Consider the following 24,229-nt stretch of genomic DNA (forward strand, 5'->3'; position numbering starts at 1 on the left):
TGCCTGGCTTCCTACCTGCTGTAGCCTGCTTTAGATGGTCTTCTGCTAAAGGTGGTACATGTGGCATGGGGCAGTGATGACCAGGGACAGTGGGTCATCCATTCAGCGGACCTGAACCACTCAGGAGCTTTCATAGTTCTATGTCTTTGTCCAAGTCATTTGCCTTCCCAGAAAGATCCCATGGCGTCCCTTTCGTCAGTACCCACTTGACAAATACCTACTTACCCCTTAAGCCTCAGCTCAAATGTCACCAGTCTCCTGTAGTGTCTTCGAACCTCTGGCCCCCAGATTCCAAAATGTTTTATAATTTCGTTCACTTTAGTGCTTTTCACATGAAGCCATGTTCATGTATGTGCCTATCCCACTGGCAGACTCTTGTGAACTCTTTCAGGGGAAGACTCAGCCTCCTTTGCCTATATATTAGGTTGGTACAAAAGTAATTGCAGTTTTTGTAATTTTAACCTTTTAAACACGAACTGCTTTTGCACCAACCTAATATCATCAGCCCCAGCCTAACACGTCGTGAGCGTGCAATATATGTTTGTGAAATTAAACCAGGTGAATTCCGATGGCAATAAGGAGCCATCGCGATGTTTTAAGCAGGAAATGGATATATTTTGATAAGTGGTGGAGGGTTTTGATCCAATTCAGGGATGTTACTGCAAATGGTGCAGGTCAAGCTCTGGACTTCAGCTAAGGCAGAAGCAGTAAGAACGGAGCAAAGCAGAACTGATAGGATTCTATGTCATGTGGAGTGTGGCGGCTGGGGGAGCAAGGTTAGAGGTTGACCCCAAGGCATTAGGAAGCGGGGGTGGGGGGCTCCATGGGGGATCATCAAGGGCGCATGTCATATGGGAAGAAGAAGAAGATGTGGCTTTGTCCCAGGAGATAGTGAAGTTCCTTCCAAGTCAAAGAAAAATTCGAAGAGCATTTTCTTTTCCAAATTAGTAACATGATGGTCTTTCAAATGAGGGAAATTAAGTTCTAATGATCAGAGCAGGAAGATAGGCTGTTTGTGTTCTGGGCTGAAGAGAGAAGCAGAGAAACTGTGAGTCAGAATCTAGGTGTAAGGGAATTTCAACCATTTGCTGTAAGGGCTGGGGCAGTTTAGGGGTCAATAGTTTTGGCCCCTGGAGGCAGAGAAGAAGCTTTGATCCTGTGCCAGTTCCAAGGCCACTCATACAGCCTCTGTGCCTCACTTGTTAAACCGAGATGTGATTCAGGTTTTGAAAGCAATGTCTATCTGTTACTGGGGCTGGTGACCCGGGTTAGATTGCCACTAATCTGAGCTGTTCCTGTGTCCCTTAGATCTGGAAATAGCAGCTCAGTGACATGAGGAAGTGGCTTTCTTCTGTGGGGGCTGTGCTGGGCTCCTTCCAAGGACACCAGGTGACTTAAGTCACTTTTCAGCCTTGAGTGGTAGGTGGTGCTTCCGATGGCACATGTAGCTCGAGCTCTAGTGTCCGGTTCAGACAGGTGTGTGACATGACGTTACTTCTCCCTGGGTGCGTTTTATTACATACACGGGCAACCTATCCCAGCTTTCTTCAAATTATACTCGTCTTGATATTTCCTGGTGACATTTCAGCTATTGCCCTGTCATGCTAAGTAACAGAGCTGCACTAAATGTGTGCGCTTTTCAGAGGAGGGGTAGAAAGGGCCAACTATTGAGATAGAAAGAGTGGGAGAGGCAGGGGTCAGAGGTAAGCGCTAAGAGCTGGTGAACGCTACCGGAATGTAGAAACTTGGTCATGTGTAAATGTAGAGAACTCTGTTTTTCCTCTGAGAGATTTCACTCAAATGTTCCAATTTTAGGCACCGTAGACCACCCTTAGCAAATGACATTTCAAACTTCCAATGTATTTGCTCAGAAATTTTCCCTATATATATAAATTTCACGTGGATATGAATATAGAATTCTGGGCAAGAGAAAATTATTGATAGCATTGGCATTACTTCTGAGTTAGAGGAACTTTATGGCTTTGTTGTTGCTGTCAAATAGTATCCCTGCTTGTGACAGCCCCCTGTTGGGAACTTCAGTGCAGATATGCATGAAGATGACTTTCATAAACAAAATGGGGGTTCAGCCTCATAAGCCTGGGAGCCCTCTACCAGCAGCCTATCTCTTCAGATCGCACCATTGGTTCCAGAAATAAAAGGGAGGGGTCCTCTGAACAGAAGTCAATGCTATCACAAAGCCCATGTATTTATTTCCACCTGAAAGGCACCAAGCATCTCAGCCTTAGGCTCTCAAACTGGGGCCCAGATTTAGAATTTAGTGTAAATTAATATTACTAATGAAATTTGTTTGATTTCAGATATCCTCAGAAAATCATTATTTATTCCCAGGGTGTCATGGGCAGCAGGTTAGGGGCACTGAGGGCTTTGAAAAGGGCAGTTGGACCCCTCATGCTGACAACCCCAGATTGGCAGTGAGGAAGAGAAGAGCCAGATCTCAGCGCTCCAAACATGTCCCCGTCATGGGATGACAGTATGGCTCTAAGGACAGCACTGTGTCACAAAACTATACTCATTTTGATGACATTTTTGCAAATGGTTCTGTTTCAAATTGTTAAAACAAACAGACACAAAGGTTGATGCTTCAAGGTGCTGGTAACGCCTTGTACGGATGTGTCCTAATCTGCTGCTTTAATAGCTCATTAAGAAAAGGACATTATTGTGTTGGAGACCTGGGTAACCTTTGCTATACTTTGTCTTCATTTATTTTATTTCTATGACCAATTATAGGATGATATTATTCAATGAAGACTCTGCATGTACTTTTTGGGGAGGAAAACAACATGGTCTTATTTTGTTGTTGGGAACTCCATATGAGGTGGGCCCATGTGTGTAGGTGCCCAACTTTGCAAGGCCAAGCAGAGACTTATTCTAACTGGTTTTATAGGACCTGGAGGAAATGTCCTATATAGAAAAACTGGAAGAATAAAATGTGTGCTGCTTGTGTGGAAAGGGAAAGTAAAAGGTGACAGGAGAACCGCAAATAAGGGAGAATCTTTTCTCAATGTGTTCACGGAGACCGAAAATGGTTGGATGAGGCAGTTCACCTTGAATCCTATCGACTGAACCCTATATGGCTAAAAAAATCAAAGGCATATCATCATCAGACTGTTTCCCCAAGAGGTCGTCCCACCAGATGGCCCTTGCAGACTGGGGTGGGGAGCCTCGAGCCCTGACCTAGGACACATTCCCAGAGAGGAGCGGGGTGGATGGGAAAAAGGTTCTAGAGCAGAAGTCATCCGGTCTGCGCAGAGCACCACACACAGCATCGGCTCCCACATGGGACTGGCTTTTATTTCCAGAAGTGGTGGAGAAAGTGTCATCCCAGATGTACTTCTGAGGGCAATCTGGGTGAAACTGCAGGCAGGCGTGCCCTTCCCCTTCCTCTCACTGCTGCCTTCAGGCCACTGACCTGTGAACTCTGTTTGGGAGCCCTTCTTCTTCAAAAGGAGCATCAATTGGTTATTCCATCCTCTCCTCATCCTCAGTACCCTCCTCTTCGGACGTCCAGCTCACATCTCCACCTTCCCCTAGGATAAGTCACTGAGTCCCAGGCTCTTCCTCCACTCGACCTCCTACGGTCATTCCAAGTGACCTCCACATTCACTGGAATGACCGTTACCTCCTCCACTCTGACCTACCGGCTTCTCTCCAGTTCAGCTACCCCCATGGCCATACCCTGGATGCCTCAAAATTATTCCACCTCTGAAACGCCCTTTCTGAACACCACCTCCTATCATTTCACCTCCCTCACTGCTTTTATTCGCAGGAAACCTGCTCTAACCTGCCAGCTCTGGCCTCACACTGTTTTAGACCAGGTCTTAAGTCTACTAATCCTGCACCATTCCTCCACCCTCACTTGAATCCTCTGAAATACTGAATGCTCTCTTGTCCCTTTCCAGCCCCCATAGTCATTGAGTCACCAGGGCCTTTATATTGTACCACAGCATCTTGTGAATCTGTGCCCTCCCTCCATCCTCACTGCTGGGCCCCGCCATGGTTTGAGCCATCACAGTGTCTCTCTTTGGTCTCCAGCCCTGACTTATTGTTCCTCCATGCCCACGCCAGTCCTCCATACTTGGCATGTTCCAGTCATGGGCTCCACTCACTGCTCCCTAAATAGGTCAGAAATTTTCATGCCACGTCTGTCCTCATTTCCTCGTAGGGAGAAGTAGTTGCCCCTTGCTATGTGCATTTTATTTGTACCTGTGCCCCTCTGCCTGGTGTGCCATCGGTTGTCTGCGTCTTCTACTAGAAGATGTGATCCTTGAGGACAAGGGAGCGCGGTTACTCAGCTCTGTAAGCTCAGCAGCCAGCACCACACATGCCACATGGCTGATCGCAGTAAGCGTTTGTAGATTTAAATGTCCCCGCTGTGTCTTCCATCAGACCTTCCCTCTGGGTCATTTATCAACCCTGCCTCATTCTTATTTTCTTTGGGGGAGACGCACTTCTGCCAGTTCCTCCTTTCTCTGTGAGGCCATTGCCGGGTGGTCATTCCTATTCTGCTGTAACATGAGGCTGGACTGTGGAGGGGGCGGGAGGGGGCAGCAGGGACTGGGGAATGGCACAGAACACTGTGTGAGTGAACTGGCAGAAGTTCTGTGGGCTTACCAGCTGGTACCTTGTGCGAGAGCCAAAGGAAAGTTTGTTTTTTTCCTGCCCAAAGCTCAGAATCCTGAGTGCTGTCACGGGCCTTGGTGCTAAAGGCTTAGGAGTGACAAGTGTCAAGGTCACCTCTGCTTCTTGCCTGACCAGGAGGGGCTTCGTGGATGTTGTTTGCATGTGTGTGGGGGTGTTGCCAGCCACTGGGCATGTCCAGACAGCTAATAACCTGCCTCGACAGCAGAGTGAGAGGGAGAGCCACTGATTCAATTTGTAATTTATCTGTTGGTTTGATCCCAATGTTTGCACTTTGTTTCTGACTTGATGTATTCATCTGCAGGCTCAGTGAGTTCACTGAGTGTGGAGAGAAGCATTTCACTGCTCAGTAGATTGGCTCATAATCACGTGCGTGTGTGTGCACGTGTGTGCATGTGTACATGGAGTGTCCTTAGTCCCTGACGAGAAAACTTCCTTCCACGTTGCTTTGTGAGTGTGGCAAGCAGAAAGCCAGCAGAGGGGGTTAGAGCTGGTTTAGGGAAATCCTGGGTGCAGCCAGATGGTAGTGCACAGACCGTTGCCCTGGGGAGGATGGAGGTGGGCCTTTTGATTGGAGAAGAGGTAGGTGGGAGTTATGTGTCTTTTCTGAACTTCAATCAAACCCTCTTTCCATACAGTTGTCAGGCTGAAAGAAAACATGGGAAGCCTCTCGTCCAGTGGTTCCCATTGGCCTATAAGCATCACCTAATATTACTTTTTTCCAGTTTTATAGCGATATAATTGACATATAACATTGTATTAGTTTAAGATGTACCAAATAATGGTTTGATATATGTATATATTGAGAAATTATTACCACAATGAGTTAACATCCATCAGCTCACAGTTACAATTTCTTTTCTTATAATGAGAACTTTTAAGATTTACCCTCTTCGCAACTTTCTAATATACAATACAGTATTGTTAACTATAGTCTTCATGTCGTATATTATATTCCATGACTTATCTTATAACTGGAAGTTTGTAGCTTTTGACCCCCTTCACCCATTTACTCACTCATCCCCACCCCCACCTCTGACCAATCTGTTCTGTTTCTATGAGTTTGGCATTTTTATTTTTATTTATTTACTTTTTGAGTTTGGTATTTTTAGATTCCACATTTATGTGAGGCCATACAGGATATTTGTCTTTCTCCGTCTGACTTATTTCTCTTATCATTATGTCTTCAAGGTCCATCCATGTCTCAAATGGCAGGATTTCCTGCTTTTTTTAATAGCTCAATAATATTCCATTGCATATATACATACCAGGGGTGCCAAAAAAATATATATATACACGTGACTTGTATTCATCTTTTGTTATTAGTATATATTGAATATTACAATTTTAATACAGTTTTTTCCTTTCTTAAAATGTGCATACATATTTTTTTTTGGCACCCTCTGTATGTATCTCTATGTAAATCTATCTCACATTTTCTTTATCCATTCATCCATCAATGGACACTTAGGTTGTTTCCATGTCTTGGCTATTGTAAATAATGCCTTGAAATCGTGAATTCATTTTCTTTGAATATATACCCTGAAATGGAATTGCTGGATCATATGACAGTTCTATTTTTAATTTTGTGAGGAACCTCCATACTGTTTTACATAGTATGCACCAATTTGCATTCCCACCAACGATGCACAAGGGTTCCCTTTTCACCACATCCTCTCAGGCACTAGTTATCTCTTACCTTTTTGATAATAGCCATTTTAAGAAGTATGAGGTCATATCTCATTGTGGTTTTAATTTGCATTTCCTGGTGATTAGTGATGTTGAGCACCTTTTCACGCACTTGTTGGCCATTTGTATGTCTTTGGAAAAATGTTCTGTTCCTTTGCCCATTTTTCAATTTGATTTTTGTTATTGAGTTTAGGAGTTCTTTATGTATTTTGGGTATTAACCTCTTATCAGATATATAATTTGCAAATATATTCTCCAATTCCATAGGTTGCCTTTTCATTTTGTTGATTGTTTCCATTGCTGTGCAGGTAGGGTTACTTATTAAAATGGAGATTCCTGGGGTCCTTCTCAAACCTTCTGATTTGGACTCTCTGGAGGTGGAGCCTGGAACTCTGTATTTTTAACATTGGGCTGGGCTACCATGAGCCACACTGCTAATGATGGAAGATCCAAGACTAGAACCTGTGTCTTCTGACTCCATCCAGGGCATTTCCTCTTGCTGCCCGAATGTCCCTAGGGCTTAACGCTTTGGGAAACAAGGTTCATATTGGGTGTAGGAGAATGTGTTGAGTGGGTCTCTTATTCTGCAGGCACTAACCCACCTAATTTCATTAGTTCCCTACAAGGGGTCTCAAGGGTTTGAATTCCCAGAGTGGGCAGAGATGGCTGAAATCGACCACTTGCTCTGGGATGACCTGGCACCTACCAACCCTGTCTTTGACACTAGGCAGGATTTCAAAGTCCCTGTGGCTAACTACACCTGCTCTTTATGGGGACCAGCCCTGTTCTCTTGGCAACTTAGAAAAACAGGCTTGGATTTCTTCCTGGTCTATAGCTCTCTCTCTCTCTCTCTTTCTCCCCCCCCCCCCCCATCCTTCCTCTCTCCTGCTCTCTCATGGCTTTACTGCAATATGATTCACATACCATACAATTCACTCACTTGAAGTGTACAAATCAATAATTTTTAGTATATTCACAGAGTTGTACAAACATCATCACAATCAATTTTGGAACATTTTCATCATTCCTAAAAGAAACCTCACACCCATTAGCAGTAACTTTTCTCCCCCTACCCCTCAGCCCTAGGCAATCACTAATCTACTTCCTGTCTCTATTGGTTGGCCTATTCTGGACATTCCATCTAAATATAGTCATACAGTATGTGGTTTCTTATGACTGGCATCTTCACTTAGCATGTTTTCAAGGCTTATCCATGTTGTACTATGTATCAGTCCTTCATTCCTTTTTATAGCCAAATGATATTCCATTGTTTGGATCTATCACATTTTGTTTATGCATTTATCAGTTGATAGACATCTGCGTTATTTCCATTTTTGGGTTATTATAAATAATGCTGCTATGAACATTAGTGTCCAAATTTTTGTACGGCCATATGTTTTTATTTTTCCTGGGTATATGCCTAGGAGTGGAATTGCCAAGTCATATGGTAACTCTATGTTTAAATTTTTGAGGAATTGCCAGACTATTTTCCAAAGTGGTTGTAATATTTTATATTCCCACTAGTAATGTATGACTGCTCCAATTTCTCCACATACTCACCAACACTTGTTATAATCTCTCTCTTTGATGATAACCATTCCAGTGGGTGTGAGATGTTATATCATCGTGTTTTTGATTTGCATTTTCTTGATGGCTGGTGATATTAGGCTTCTTTTCATGTGCTTGTTGACCGTTGGTTCATCTTCTTTGGAGAACTGTCTGTATGGATCCTTTGTCCATTTTTTATTGTGTTGTTTTATTATTGAGTTTCAAGAGTTCTATATGTATTTATAGATACAAGTGTCTGTCAGTTATATGCTCCTCAAATATTTTCTCTCACTCTGGGGGTTGTCTTTTCAATTTCTTGATGGTGTCCTTTGAAGCAAAAAAGTTTTCAATTTTGATGAAGTCCAATTTTTAATTTTTAATGGTTGTTTGTACTTTGAGTATTATGTGTAAAAAACTATTGCCTAATCCAAGGTAATGAAGATTTATTTCTGTATTTTCTTCTAAGAATTTTACAGTATTAGTATCTTTGATCTATTTTGTGTTAATTTTTGTATATGATGTGAGGTAGGGGTCCAATTTCATTCAACTTCAATTTCATTTATAGTTGTTTCAACACCATTTGTTGAAAAGATGATTCTTTCCCCCCTTGAATTATTTTACCAGTCTTGTTAAAAATCAATTGATAAGGATTTGTTTTTTCATTCTCAAGTCTGTTCCATTGATTTATATGTTTATCCTCATACAAGTACCACACTGTCTTGATTACTGTAGCTTTATAGTAAATTTTGAAATTGGGATAGTTCTACTCTCTTTGTCTACATTTCAGCACACACAGCAAAGGCTGGGGTGTGGATTGTATGGAAGGGCCCGAGTAAAGGGCTGAGGACATATAAGGGGAGGTAGGGCTATGGGAAGCACAAGAGATCAGGATTCGGGTAACCCAGTCTTTAACCCTTGCCCTGCCATAGTTCTGTGTAACCTTGTGTAAATCACTTGATATTTCTGGGCCTCTGTTTCCTATTCTGTAGAATCAAGACTCTGAGCTAGTTGATTGTTAAAGGAATTTTCAATTCTAATAGTCTGGAGGCATGGGGGACTCAATTTCCATAAGCAAAGTCTATCACAGGACCCCCTGATTTTATAGCAAAGCATGAATTAGTCTTCCACTCACTTGGGTCCTAGGTATGAGACAGGAAATGTACAAGATGATTCTGCATTATCTTGCCATACCAGATAGCAATGAAACTATCAAAGACTGCCAAGGTCGTGTCTAAGATTCAGGAGCCAACTTGTAGAGGCTTTTAGTGGCCACAAAGGGGACACTTTGGACATCAATAAGGATAATAAATGTGGTGGACTGAAATATACTAAATATATTTAAATTTATGAGTTTATAATAATATTTAAGAAACTCCAATTATTTGCAACTTCTGGATTTTGAGATCTCTAACTGAGAGGACCCCCAGTTTATCTCCTCCACTTGGCCTGGTTTTCATGGCTATACCACTGTAGCCTAGATCCCTCTGTCCCTGGGGTCTGTTCCAGCACTTTGCTTCCAGGTAGCTTTTATCGCTTCATTATTCTGTGTTAATCTATTTGGAGAAAGCATGGGAGCGCTCCAGACTTATTGGGAGGGGTCTACAAAGCACTACTTGCTAACTGAACAAATAATGCTTCACTCTGATATACACCATTGCTTCTCTCTGTTTCCCAGTAAGCAGCTTCTGTAAGACGAATAATCATACATTCTCTTCAGTGTGCAGGTTTTTTGATCGTGTGCTTTCTCAAACTGGAGCTCCTGGGTTTTGGGGGTTAAAAAGATCACGTTTTATGAAAGAAGTCGTGGCCAATGGGCCTAAGGGGGAGGTGGTAGTGGGGGCCTGGACTCCAAGTCCTGCTCTTCTACCTCCTTTCTGCCTGCCCACCCCCCCAGGGCCTTAGTTTCTTTACATATAAAAACAGAATATTGAGGAATGCACAACCGATATATGCAATAATGTACATTGTGCTAAGTAAGAGAAGCCAGGTTCAAAAGGCCACATACTGTATGTGATTCCTTTTCTATGGCTTTTTGTAAAGAGCACATCTATAGTGTCAGAAAACAGATCAGTAGCTTCCAGAATATGGGATGGAAAGAAGGGATTAACCACAAAGGGGACACTGGCGAAATTTTGGGGTGATAGAATTACTCTCTATCTTGATTTTTAGTATAAGTTGGTCAAAATTTATAACACTATATCTAAAAAGGATGAATTTTACTGTATGTAAATTATGCCTCAATAAACAAACCAAATGTAAACACATACACACACACACACACACACACAGACACACTCACACACTCACTCACTACTGGACCGGAAAATCTCTAAGGTCCCTTTCAGTGCTAATATTCACTTACGCTCTACTGCGGGAATGGTCATGGGGCAGGGAGGAGATCTCCAGGGCCTCATCTCATTCTTACACTTTCCTCCCCTGATTGTTCCTACTCCTGCCCAACTCAAAGCAGTCTGTCCATGACGTAATGGGGAAAAGAGGAGAATAAGCTTCACTGGCTTGACTGGCCGTTTTAGGAACAAGGCCATTCCCTCCGTGAAGGTACATAAGTATCCGTGTGCGTGCCAGACATACTCAGAGGACAGGCCTTGCCCAGCTCCTCATCCTATGCCTGAAGTCTGAGTTATTGGTCTGAAGTGGAATATTTTCGAACAAGAGCTCAGCATCCAAATCCCAGGGAAGCAGCCATAGAGGCCTGTCAGAAAACAGGAACCTAACTGGAGATATCAGACTTCTGCTTCCATTTTTCACTCAGGTTCTGGAGGAGGAGCCCCCAGCCTTCTGCTCGGCTATTATTCACTGAGGCCTAACGCAGGATTATAGATTGAGGCCATCCAAGTGACACACAGTGAGGGAACCAGGCCCTAGCTGGGAAGAAGAAAGCAAGCGGCTTGTCACAGGAAGAGAGAGGCTGCTACCTATACAGATAAACAAAACCCAGAGCTAACACTCAGGAGCTGGCCTGGGTGGGAAAAGCTTCCCAGGGGGGATTTGCAAACTTGTTCCACCTTCACCACCTCTCAGTGCCTCTCTCAGACGCAGCAACAGCTAATACCAGCACCTGTTTCATGAGCACTTACTTAGCGCCAGGCACAGGCTAGGCTCTCTGCGTTAATTTGCAGCAACTGTCAGATATCAACAGTTTATCCCTGTTTTATAAATGAGGAAACTAGTGCTCAGACTGAGGTGTGTGGCTCAGCCTTTCCATCAGGAGTTGTTTTTGGTCCACTGAAATAAGCCAGACCTGGCAGGACTAGCTCCAAAGCTTTGAGGAGACTCAATCCATGCTTTTAAGGGAGCAGAGCATAACAGAGAGCTCTGTTCCAGATGGAGCACATGTCAAGCTACGTCTCTTACCCCGAGCCTCTTTCAAACAAGCCAGACCCTGCACTGTCTCCTTGGCCAGGGAGGTCTGCCCCTTGGGTTACAGATCCTGTAACCGTTACTGCAGGTGCTGAAGCACTGGGCACAGGGAAAGGGGCCCAGTGCCAGCATCGGAAGTCCTAGCAAGGGGAGCTGGGAGTTCATGTGGGTGCTTCTGCTCAGGAAGGCACATTGAGGGAAAGCGTCATGCCAGAGCTCTGTGGCCCAGGCAGGGCGTGCCTCTCAGAGGGCCTCCTGGATGCTTCCCTAAGCCTCAGAATTTGGAGGCTGCCACATGCCGGGAAAAGTCCTAGGATCAGAGACACCCCTCAGAGGCACTGATGTTCCCTTGCAGGCTGGCAACAAGGGAAAGGACAGCCTCACGTCCTTTAGGCCAGAAATGCCCAAATGTGTGTGGGCAGAGAGGAAGCAGTCAGGGTGGATCTCAGATAATCTCGGGTGGGCACAGCTCTTTGTTTTACAGCTGGCAGCTCCACATTCCCCTGTCACCCTGGACCTGAAGCAGATCTCTGTTCTTGGTGGTCAGCAGGATTGTGTTTGTACAGTGACAGCTTGCTAAACAAAGATTCTGGAAATAAGCCAGATGGCTCTGCTGGGTAGGAGGAATTCCAGGTTCCCTGGAGGTGGTGGCTATGATCGAGAAGGACAGAAAGCACGAATCTTTTGTGGTGGAGCAGAATCTGACCAGGATATGCTAGTCCTGACCTTTCAGGTGGTGTTGCAGGTGTGACCTTGGTCTTGACCTTGTGGGGCAGGAAGTCCTGCTCTGGGAGTTGGCCCAGGGGTTGGGAGACAAGTTGGTTTCCACACAAATGGGACTGAAGACCCATTCTTATGCCTCTGAGATCATTTCTACTTTCTGCAGCAAAATTTCTGCCACGGAAGCAAGCTGCTAGGTGCCAGCCTCATTATTTAATAGGACTGCAGTACCGTGGTTCCTTTTTACCTTGTTCTCTTCCTCCTCTTGTCAGCCTGACTTTCCGCTGCTTTAGCATTCGTGGGAGATGAGACTGTCTTGTGTGTCACTCAGGAAACCAAGACTCCCCATAAGGAGCACCGTATGTATGCAGCAGACTTCGATCTTGGGACTTGACTTAAGAGCGGCTAAACGGTATCTGGCCGCTGCTGGCGTTAGTCAGGCCACTGAGTTTTGTGGTTGAACACAGACAATGGGAGACAGAGACCACCCAGCCAAGGAGACTGTGGCAGAGTCAGAGGCCTCATCCTTCTGGTGATACCACTGTCCCAGCCTACCTGGATGAGTCCCATACCCCAGAGATCTGGCTTTCCTGAGCTGTTCAGCATCCTGCCTGGGAGTGAGGAGGAAACAGGCTGCATGTGTGTTTAACAGAGCAGGGTGAGGAGTGAGTAGTGCGGAGGGGTGGTAGATTTTCAGGTACATTTTGCCCAACAAACCCCCAAACCATGGAGCCACACAAAGTTAGCTGGATAATAGTGGATTCAAGTCTTTTATTTTTAGACTGTACCAGCATGTTTGGTTCTGGGGTCCAATCCCCAAATTCCAGAAAAATAAACTAATGAGAACCACATGCACTATGAGAAGGCCATTCCGACGTGTCCATGATCATGCGGTGAGTGGGCATAGAAGACAGACCAGGAGCCCTGGGCATGGAGCAGGGCCACCCTCCCCGGACAGCTGACAGCAGCTAGCTCTGAGCCCTCATTGGGGTTTGGGAGAGGGCCAAGGCTGGGTCATTTGGACCCTGTCCCTTTATGGTACTGGGCCTCTTATTGCTACATTTGCTACTTTGCTACTTTATGGCCCCAGGGAATGCCTATCACTGGGTGGTACTAATGAGTAGGCTGCTGGCGTCTGCTGTTGCCATGGTTACATGAGCACAGGCCTCTCTTCAGAGGGTCCCATGGTGAGTTATCAGGGATTCATTTGGCCACTGCTGGACTGTGCCACACATGGTCCTCACTCCATATCCAACTTGGCTAGTCCCATTGGAGGCTTGTGGCACATTATTGGCCCCCACCGCTAAGGCTTTCCAGCTCTTGGACCTTGCTGGAATACCTCCCTCCAATACATTTTGCAAGATCCAAACACCAACAGCCCACAATCCTTTCTAGCTTCTGGAAAGGCTTCCTCGCGGTAGTTTTGGACGTCCATGCATTTGGAGCACAATGGGAGGGGTGCATTTAGGAAAAACATCAACTTCCACAACCAGCCAAAGGGCTAGACGGGTGGCAGTCTCCTGGTTCAGGGTCCTGTCAGTGAGGTAGTTTGCATACACCAGCAATCCTGCCAGGGGTAAAGCCCCTGGAGCATGTCCCCAAGCATTCACTGGTCCAAGAAGCAACTCAGAGTTGTGAGAGTTCCCTCCAGGTGCTGGCCTGTATCTGACCCCTCGGCAGTGGTGGGCCTATAGCAGGGCCAGCTGACTGCACTGGTGGGCTGGGCCGTGCTGTGTTCCCTGGGTACAGCAACACCTTCCCCAGAGATCAAAGCATCACTTTCTGGAAGGGTAGGAGCCCTCTGCCCAACCCAGAGAGTTCTTGCTACATAGGCCAGGCCCTCTGGCTGCTGCTGGGCATTTATATGGGCCAACCTATACATTTTTACTCTTCCCATGTAGACAAAGGCTATTTCAGTCAGATGGCCAATGTTTGGTGGCTGTGTGTCTGTCCTGATGGGTGGGTGGTCACTTCTCAGGCTGTTCTGATGTCTTGGCTGTGGGTCTACCGACATGATATTTGCACTGTGAAGCCTCATTGGAAAGGGTTTTGGGCCCAGAGATGATGCCCAGTCAGGGGAGCTAAGGAAGCTTCTAGAAGCAGGGGTACTTGCTTTGGTACAGAACTGCGTTCAAAAGTCTAATCTGGTCTGAATTTTTTGCTGTGTAGACCAAGCCAATGACCAGATTTTCCAAGTGTCCTTTCATTCTAAGGTCTGCTCCGTAGACTGACCTTGGACGGGCCATGTTGGGCGGAGCAACTCTGCTGTTGAGCGTGATCTACTGGGGATCACGGTGTGGTGGGCGCAAGACTGAGCGTGCTTGGTTGGGAGATGGGATGAAGGGGTTATTGCTCTGGGTTTAAATCCATCTGACACACCCTTACCTCTATTTAGCCTGCTGGCTGGCCCTCTCCTCTGGATGTCCCCAGAAGTGTTTGGAAGCTTTTAGCCTATTCCATCTCAAGGCAACAGTCTACCTGGCTCTGGGCAGGCCCTCTGGGGATGTCCGGGGTGGACCAAGTCTCAGGCAAGCATCCGTCTGGATCAGTAGCCAGGGCCGCTGGGGAAGTCCAGCCTGCCCTGTCCGCAGCCATGGGGAAGAGTGGGGAGCAGCCAGGCCCTCACCCTGATAACTGAGGTAAGAGGCATCTGCTCATCTGGAGCTGCCTTTGTCCATATACTCTGTGCTTGGTGTCAGTATAGCCTGGGAGGGAGGAGCTTCCCTTGGGCAATGTTGGGTGCAGAGGAACTTGAATTGCAATTTGGTTTTGAAACAGAGGTCTGTGTGAAAAGCAAGGGGATTCAAAAAAGGGTGGAAGGAGGAGAGGTCAGGTCAAAAGACCCCAAAATATGGGCTAGGGCTTCATTTCAGTCATTATCTCCTATCTGCCAAATGCCAGGCTCTGCGCTGAGGTCCTGTGGAATGCCTGATGAGAATCTGGGTCTATAGTGCCACCTCTGGAGACATTCTGAGGACTCAACATATGTCATCTAATTTCCACTGAAGAGAGAGCAACTACTGCCAGAGGGGGAAACTGAGGCATGGTGGTCAAGAACCCATGAGGGTACAGTCCTAACCAAGACTCCTAATGCCCACAGTGGCCCTGCTGTGATGGAAGCCTGGTGCCCTGGGGACAGGGCCTGGTGGAATCAGGCATATGACAAGGCATAGGGGTGGGGGCTGGAAAGGTGGTCATGGGAGCACCCAGGAGGTAGGGTCTGCAAAAGCTTATGTGCCTTTGGTCACCAGTGGTGAATTTGCCTACAGGAGTAAAGAAATACCAGTGATCGCTTTTTTTGCTTCTATGCTTGCCTGTTTACACACTCCAAACCGAGATTGTTCACCTATGGCCAAAAATAGATCAAAGGAAGATAGTCATAGCAGGTGGGGAAGTGAGTGTCTAAATTCAAAAACATGTTGCTTAATACCGCTCTGTCGGAGGGCCCATGGGAGTCACGTGATAACGACAATGACGAGAGTAAGAGCTACCATTTACTAAGTACCTACTATGCGTCAGGCACCTGACTTGGCGCTCTACATACATTATCTCACAGCCAAATTGGCAGATGAGCATTTTGACACACACATGAAGGGAATACAAGTGGGTCTTTTGCAGATATTTGCAGGTGTTGCTTTCTGTCTTTTCCCCTTGAGGACCGACATTGGTTAGTGGGGTGCCTTTGCTGGGCTGTCAGAGAACCATTTGGCCCTGGCCTGGTCCTTCTGTAGCAGATTCCCCTTCAGCTGCATAAAGCACTGAGACCAGGCCCAGCAACTCCCTCCCAGCTGGAAACCCTCCCAGCTTCCACCTGGGGCTGCTGGAGGGGAGGATCCCAATGGCCCCTGAGTTCATGGCCATGTTTATTTTGAGTAAAACATGAGGGAACAAACCAAGGAAAATGGGCAAAAACAGAATAAATTACAAAATCATAAATTTTTAAAGAGATGGTCAGACTCCGCATCACTGTTAAACCACAAGCTCTTTCATCTACACTGGTGCTTCCTCTGGTGTTGGACCCTTGAGACACTTGACAGGCCCAGAGGGCAGCCACCACGCCTACGAGACCTCTTCAGAAGTTGGCCTCTGAGGGGGTTGAAAGAACTTAAGGTGCAGCCATCCCCGAGGTTGCTCAGTGCCGACAAGTGATTGGGACATGTTGTGTGAGGATGGGTGGCCACAGAGATGGGGGAGGCAGGAGGCGGTGGGCACACAGTGGCTATAACCATGGTGGGTGCTGTGGGTACACCAGCAAGACAGCGGGGAGATGGGGTGTAACACTGGATGTGCTCGGGGCCAGCTGGTCCTCTTTGTGTTTGCTGGACAGCAGGCTCCCCCAGACAGCGGGAGGAGTGATGATAGTAAGAATACAATCTCAAGTGATAGTCACAACACCCCACAAGATGTTCGCCCCTGAACGAGTTAGGGATAAGGGCCTCTTAGAGAATGGGGTGTTGGCACACAACTGTACAGGAAGAGAGGGTTGTAAACAGGGGCCTCTGCCGGGCCGACCCCAGGCTCTGTGTACTCTTTCTTTCAGGTCTCCCCTTTCACCCACCGAGTCTCCCCACCATTGCCCTTAATTGCCCTCACTCTTTCTCTTTCACAGTGACCAAATCTCCCCGTAAGGAAACTCTGTCTGAGGATGTGGAGCGCCGCCTCCTGCCCACGTGGTCCTCGGGGTCAGGCCCTGCGGTGGGGACCGTCAAGAGGACTGCATCAGGCCCGTGAGGCGCTTGCCCGCCAGCGACTTTCCCTGTAGAGACAGGTAACAGAGAGGCACGCACAGGCGTGCACACACACACACACACACACACACAGGGACAGAGACAGAGAGCCAGACAGGTGAGTTAATTGTTGCACAAGCCACGGAGTCCAAACGACTTAGCGAACTGACCCCTTTGATCTTCGGGTTTGGGAGACTTAACTGCAGACAGCTGGAAAAACCAGGTGTCTGGCGCAGGTTAGGGAGGCAGGGTGTGTGGCTGATACTTCTTTTGGGGTGTGGACATTTTACTTACCCTAAGCCAGGCATTTCAAATCTTAGGTAGAGTGTCTCTTAATGCCTGTGGGCTGTCCCTGAACTTGATTTTATTCAAGCGAGAAAGGAAAAGGTGGATTGGGGAGTAGTAAGATCAGGGACGCTGGGTTGACCCAAATAGCTGCTGACTAAGGATCTGGATGATTAGAAACTAATGAATTAACTGGTCATCTTAAGAATGCAGAAGACCTAGGAATCCCGTTTGAGATGCAGGCGAGACAAGGCTTTGAGGCTTCTTGATGACCCAGTTCTGGGACTGTGGCTTGGAGCCTGGGCTGGTGAACAGATGCCACTGCGGGACCTGGGCAGTGTGCTCCTGCGTCTCCCACGATCTTGGCTCCCCCTCCGCAGGTCCCAGGGCTTCCACGTCAGGAAGTCTACATGCCTGTCACCTACGACCTCTATAGTCGTTCTCGAAAACTAAGAACATGAACTGGGCTGTGAGGCCTGCTGCATGAGGCACAGAGGGCCGGAGAGAGGCCAACGGTTCACATGCCCAGGAGGAGGTGACATGGGCACCAAGGGGAGAGATGAGGAAGATGAGCGAGGCTCAGTACCCTGATGAGGGTCTGTGCCCATTTCCTGTTCCTCTCTTCAGAAATCCATAGCATTGGACAGGGGTCCAGAGGAGGGAGCGGCTGGACCCAAGCAGATTGATCACTGTGTGTCTGAGAAAACACTCAAAACTCATTCTGTTATTGACAGGGGGTCCGTGACACCATCGCCATCTGCGAAGGGCAGCACATGCTCACCCGTCAGCACGGGCAGCCGTGTTTGGTAGCGGGAGCTTGCAAGGGCCAGCAGTTCCTCATGGTCATTTTCAAGTGGGGTGTGAGGGCTCATCTTGTTTACTGGGCTTGGCTGCATGTAAGCTGGATGTAATTAAAAAAATTGATCAGGCTCGTGAAGCCCAGTGGGGTACTCAATAAACCTGCGGATTGATGAATTGATGGATAATGGGCATATTTAACCAACGAACAACATGGGCTGTGAGTTTGCTGGATGCAGGACAATGTGTCATCTGGCTTAGCGCTCCATGGAGCGACATGCCAGCTTAACTGAGAATGCTGATGGCATAGATGGGAGCTCGTCCGAAAGTGGAATTGCTCTCGGGAGCTATTGAAAAGTCTGCACCTATCTCCCCTTGCTCTTTTTACCCCTTTCTTTCACAATCATCATTTTCTTCCACTCATTTTCATTAGTGAGACAAACTTTTCATTTTTTTCTCTCCATCCTTAAATGCACACACACACGCATGCATGCACACACACAAAATCTCCCCATCACCAACCTTATCTGAATCTTCAAATACACTGAACTTAGCCTGCAGCAGGGTACGTTTATACTAGGCTAAGGATTTTTTAATCAGATTTTTTTTTAATCCTAGAAGGTTACAGCGCTAGTCTTTGCAAATCACTAAAAGCAGGATGGCTACTCCTCTGTGTAGAGCGGATAAGGTACAACAATAGCTTGTAGCCAGCAGAGGCTGACCTTCAAGGACTCCCACCAGCCCTGGATTCTAAGGCACACACATCTGTGAGCTCCCTGACTGCCCTTTCTTAGATGGAGCTTGAGGCATTTGTCATTTAGTTGGTTCACCTGGGATGGTGCCTTCTTGTAGCAGGCCTGAAGGCAGGAAGCGTGTGTGCGCACGCGTGCACAAACCTCTTCCACCTCCTTCACCCGTGTCCATCCCTGCTCAGACAAAAGGCACCAAGGATTTTGCTTTTCTCTTGGTGTTCCTTATGACTGTGGTAAACACATACCACCCCCCACCCCTCTCCACCAGGGCCACAAATTATACATTGTGTCCCCACATAGATATGTTTCAGGTTTGCCATACACAGCATTTGGTGCTCTGATTTAGCTGGTGGATGTGGAAAAAAAAAATCACTAAAGCTTCTGTCTAACAGCCCATTGCCAGTGTGTATGTTAAAAATCCAGAGACAAAGAAGATGAGGGTTACCAGGCATCCGAACCCTCGTTACAGCTTCTTCCTCATTAGTGAGATCATTTTGGCTGGAGAGGGGGCTGTGGGTTGAGGGAGGTTGAAGAGTCTATTTCTGGAGGACAGTGTGACTATTTGTTTTAGCTGAATTTGACCCTGAGGCCCCCCATCCTCTATACCTCGCAGTTCTACAGAGTGGGCTGGGCTGAGTTTGGAGGCACTAATTAATCTCTTCCTGCCTAAATCCTGGAGCTCAGCCTCACAGCTCTGACTCCAAGGACCTGTGGCCAACCCATCAATCCTGCTCTTCCCCTTCCCCCAGCTGCTTCAATTTCCCCGGACTTGGGAGGGTGGGGGTGGGGGCGCAGCTGACCAGCCTAGAGAACATGCCTTGAGATTGTTCCCAGCCTCTCAGCAATCCATGTGGTGCTCCTTGCATTTTTGTCTCCCTCTCTCTGCTCCTGCGCTCACGCATTTACCAAATGCCAATTCTGCTGCTAAAGGAGGTCATACGGGTTCAGGTGGGCTGGAGCAGGGGAGGGGGGGCAGTGGCAGGGGTAACTCAGCCCAGCTGCAATCTGTCTTCTATGCAGCGACCTCCTGGGTGAGGCCGGATGGTAGTTACTCATGCAGGATGCAGGCAGGGCTAGATGCCTGGCCTCAGGCTTTGGGGAAGAAAATCCTGCAATCACACTGGCTCAGCAGCTGCCTCCCTTCTGAAGAGTTGTGGTTCCTGTAGTTTTCAGGGATCAAAGTGAAATCTGACAGCAGAGGCTACCTGTGTTCAGAGTGAGCTGCCCCAAGCTCTATGCTACTAGGGGCTTGCTGGGAGCTCCTGAGCTACCTACTCTGCCCAGAGAGAGGAGAGCAACCGCCGGAACCTTTGGGGCACTTCCTCCTCCTCTTTACTCCCATCCCTGCCTCCAGTTTGTAGGATTCTGTAGGAAACACGTAGTAAAGGGAGGGGTCATTCCGCTTCTGTCTGCCATCTTGCATAGTTACAGGGGGTGCTATTTTTTCAGGGTGTGAGTGTGTGATGTTCCTCAGTGCTGGTCAGTTGGGAATGCCAGGAAACTGCAGCCAGCTCAGCCTGAAGCCTTGACGTAGCTGAGCAAAGCAGCTGAAGGTGGGTGAAAATGCTATTAGCAGGCAGCTTTTGTCCAAGTGAAAAAATATACACTGATTAAGAACTGAGCTGCCGAAGGTACATTCCAGAGACACCAAAGCTTTGCATACAGACACAGCACTTTTCACCTTCAAGGCATTTGGCAAAGTGTAATCCAATGGAATTTGGGATCCTTCAGTTGCATGGACCACGGGCTCAGTGCTGGGCTCACAAACACCCACAGGTTCACGTCCCACTCTCTACCCTAGCTAATCATTTCAGCTCTGTGGCCATCTTGACGGCTAGAAGCCTGCGAGAGGGTGGTCATGGACTCCTTTGTTTCTAAAAGGAATGGCGCAAAAGGAGTAGCTCCCTTTTGTGAGATGCTTTAAGGAGCATGAACATGCTGCTTGACATGCGGGGCCTCTGTGCATTGCACCTGCAGCTATTAATGAACAAACATGCACGATCCGGGTTACCAAGACCTGTGGCCACTTACCTGGGAGACTGATGCTAAACTCTTTGGGCTCAGAAAGTAGCCCTGGGGTCAGATGGCATATTGGGGGCAGTGGAGCCAAGCACCAGGGCCTCAGGCAGGACTCTTTTCAATGCTAAGGGGGTAATGACATCTGAGCTGCTGATGACATTCTCTTGCTGATTTGCTCAGATGACCTAAGACCAAAGTTACAGCTCTCAAGTCCACTAACTCTAAATCCATGTTGCTACGGGGATAGGAATGAACCATGGTTGCCTCTGGGGGACAGGGACAAGATTGCCTGGAGAGGGATATGAGGGAACTTTTTAGGGTGATGAGATATAGGTTACCCCGGTGCATATACTTGTCAAATTCATTGAATCACAAATTTCTGATCTGTTCATTTTGCCATACGTAATTACACCTCAAAAGGAAAAAAGAAAAGATTAGAAAAAATTCCTAGCTATCACATTTTGCTTTGAAATGTCCCACTCCTCACTCTTTTTTAATTGCTATTCCAGCAACTTAGTCTTTTAGCTAAATTCAGAGCTTCCCCTCTGGTATACAAGAAACCTAGGTTCCTCTGTTACCGTGTTTCCCCGAAAATAAGACCTAGCCGGACCATCAGCTCTAATGCACCTTTTGGAGCAAAAATTAATGTAAGACCCAGTATTATATTATATTATATTATATTATATATCCAGTCTTATAGTAAAATAAGACCGGGTCTTATATTAATTTTTGCTCCAAAATGTGCATTAGAGCTGATGGTCCGGCAAGGTCTTATTTTCGGGGAAACACAGTAGGAGAATTAGAACTCGCCACACAACTCATTTGGAACACTATTTCTAGTCTCCACTGATCCAAACTGATCTCCTTGTTGTGACACACGGGCATTTTTCATCCTTGCTAATGAAAAGTGGTGTTTTGTTGAACAGAGCTCACCCAGTGATGTCAGCAGACAAGAAGTGGGAGGCCCCAGAGATGAGCTGTCCTCCCAAGAAGACTGAAGTCGATGGTGAGTCGATGACGCTCAAGTTCATAAATGCTGAGTGTGTGTGGAATTACAGTCCTGGGACCTTGCTGAGGGGAGCAGTCAGGAACCTAAGAGCCAGGTGGGAAGGGAAGGGCCCTGACGGGGGGTTAGCAGTAAGTGGAGAAGCCAAGGGCCTGCCAGCCTAACTTCCTCGGGTGACACCCCTGGAGGTTGTGCCCCTGGTGCTCCTTCTCCACGGAGCAAACCAAAAATAATGACTTCAAAAGGGAGCATAAGGAATCCCATGGCATCTCCTTTCTTGACGATGTTTAAAACTGGGGAGAGGGTGCCATTTGCTTGGGAATAGTTCAGCGGCCTGGGCAACTCTGGCAGGAGACGGTAGGAAAAACCATACTGCATATGGGAACAGTTTCAGAAAAGCTTTTCAACTCTATCTCTTGTCACACTTTGTTGAACTTTGTGAGGCAAGGCGGGGCAGATGAAATGGGGAAATCGGGTTATGGGACAAGCCCAAGACTACACACGGCTAATCCACAGCAGAGCCGGGCTGGGGCAGCACGGAAAGCTAGCAAGGCTGCTTCTGGCATTCTCACACTTCAGTGGTGGGGGGCCGGAGCCCGGTGGCAAGATCCATTCCTGCGTTACTCCCAGGTCCTGGCCGAGCTTTCTGATCTCTCTCAGGAGCTGAAGGGCATTTTATTTGGTTTTAAAATATTCTCTTTATTTGACTTTTTAAAAAATAAGATACCACACACATAAAACAACACCCCAAAAAATCAAGAGATAGGTGAAAATTGAATTAATAAAAAAAGGTTCCCTGGCTGAAGAATTAATATTATATATTCGTATACATTTAAGCTTGTTAAAAAATAAGGAATAGGGTCAAAATAAAAATAATGGATTCTTTTGCAACAGCCCACCATCTGATGCACAGTGGTATAAACAACTAGGTTTTGCCACGTAAGTGGTGGGCGTATGGAATCTGCCAGCCACGCCTCTGAAAGCCATTCCCACAAAATGTCACTGGAACCGTAAGCAGGTTCACATACCTTACTCTAGACTGTACTGGCAACTATCAGTGCATTTGTTTTCTTTTAAAAAATTGTAATTTAGAAATGGTGAGTTGCCAGCTCTCCTATCTGAACTAAATGTAAAAGGACCAGCCTATCCCCTGCTCTCCCAGAGACTTTCTCTTTGAATTTCCTATTCCTGCCCAATGGGGTGGTATCAATAACTCATGTGTCCTCCCTTCTCAAGTGCCCTTCTCTTCAACTCATCCAGACCTTGACGGTGGCAGGGTGGGGATGGTCCCATTACCAAGGACACAGGTTAGCTGCCAAGGACAGTTACTAACCGTCCCCATTGATTGAACATGGAGCAGTATTGTGTTCCAGCACCAGACATTTGACAGACCCTGTGCAGGAGGTATTACTTGCCAGTTAGGTATTACTTCACCCCACACTGGACAGATGAGGAGACAGGTCAAATAGACCTCGAGCCACTTGCCTGAGAGCATTCAGCTAGTCAGTGGCAGAGCTGAGTGGGTCAGTCTTTATGCTCCATACACCTTCTACATTATACGTGACCATCATTCTCAAGGAAAGAGGCAGATGGAAACGCTCAGGGACTAAGAACTCCATGTCTGCTCACACCCAGAGACCTCTCTGGGCAGCACAGGGTGATTTTCCCAACCTCAGTGAGGAAGAAGCTTCAGCTCTTGGGCACGCCTGAGACCGTCTCAGGCACTCTGCTCTGCCTGAGGTGCTTCTCCTCATCGTATGTGGGACTCCTGAGATAGAGAAGGTGCCACCTTCTGGCTGGCAAGCCTGGCAAAGCGAGACTTTAGCTATTGCACTGAGCTTGGTGCACATGGCTTTGAAGTGGTGGCTGCTGGACAGACCAGGTGAAGCTACCACTTCTGTTTGTGACCCTGTGTTAACGGTGCTGGCGCCTCTGGGAGCTCCACAGCAACTGTCCTAGGGAGGAGAGATGCAAGTGTGATGTTTACCTTTCTAAGGAGGGGCAGGCAGAGCTGCCTGACTCCAGTGAGAACCAAGTGCTTAAAGCAGGGTGTCCCTGGCTTCTCTGACTTCTGCCTCCCTTGATGCTCACCACTTAGAGGGCTCTTTGCAAAGGACAGCCTCTGCCTGTTAGTTTTGGTGGGTGGTGGGAGACTGTCCTTCATGGTCCCCAGCAGTGCAACTGTTGGACAAATCTGGAACCAGGCAGGCATGCCAGGAGTGACAAGGGCTCGGCACCTGTGTCCTACACTGGTGGCACAATGCCCAGGCACAGACACCCCAGCCTCCTTGCCAGGTTGTGCGTTCCCACTTTCCTGTTGCTTTTTCTCCGGGTGCAGGAGAAATGCCCCCCTTTTACTACCGGATCTTTCTGATGCCCTGCCTCTAGTTCTGACTGAACAATGCCGATGCTCTTTCTACAGTCAGCTTGCAAAAGTTCTTGGTGGACTCAGGAGTGGAGTGGAGGCAGGCATTCTGCTCGGAAGGCCCCTCAGTAGCATGCCTTCCAGAAGCCTGTGCAATGCCTGTCTCTTCCTCTCCTCCTCCTCCCAAAATGCACTTTGGCATCTCAACTCCGGTTCACTCCAAATTAGGCAAAGGCCAAAACACTCAAGGAAACAGGGACATGGCTGTGTTGCCACTGGC

General features: G+C 47.3%; 1 protein-coding gene and 1 long non-coding RNA gene across 7 annotated transcripts in view; one reads left to right on the forward strand and one right to left on the reverse strand.

Moving 5' to 3' along the window:
• The window catches only part of LOC141570533 (uncharacterized), a 52,182-nt gene that overhangs the window by 3,285 nt on the left and 24,668 nt on the right, over positions 1 to 24,229 (forward strand). For both annotated transcript variants that reach the window (XR_012494618.1, XR_012494619.1), the window contains exons 3-5: positions 16,607 to 16,765; positions 20,009 to 20,112; positions 21,505 to 21,584. This is a non-coding gene — a long non-coding RNA (uncharacterized LOC141570533). The remainder of the gene's footprint in view (positions 1 to 16,606; positions 16,766 to 20,008; positions 20,113 to 21,504; positions 21,585 to 24,229) is intronic.
• Positions 12,740 to 24,229, reverse strand: part of RGS6 (regulator of G protein signaling 6) — a 464,907-nt gene continuing 453,417 nt past the window's right edge. For all 5 annotated transcript variants that reach the window (XM_074327257.1, XM_019733355.2, XM_074327258.1 and 2 more), the window contains one exon: positions 12,740 to 16,753. In XM_074327257.1, the coding sequence (XP_074183358.1) occupies positions 16,587 to 16,753 (167 nt within the window). In that variant the 3' untranslated portion in view covers positions 12,740 to 16,586. The remainder of the gene's footprint in view (positions 16,754 to 24,229) is intronic.

Source organism: Rhinolophus sinicus, linkage group LG03 (genome assembly GCF_036562045.2).
Source record: "Rhinolophus sinicus isolate RSC01 linkage group LG03, ASM3656204v1, whole genome shotgun sequence".
NCBI lineage: Eukaryota > Metazoa > Chordata > Mammalia > Chiroptera > Rhinolophidae > Rhinolophus > Rhinolophus sinicus.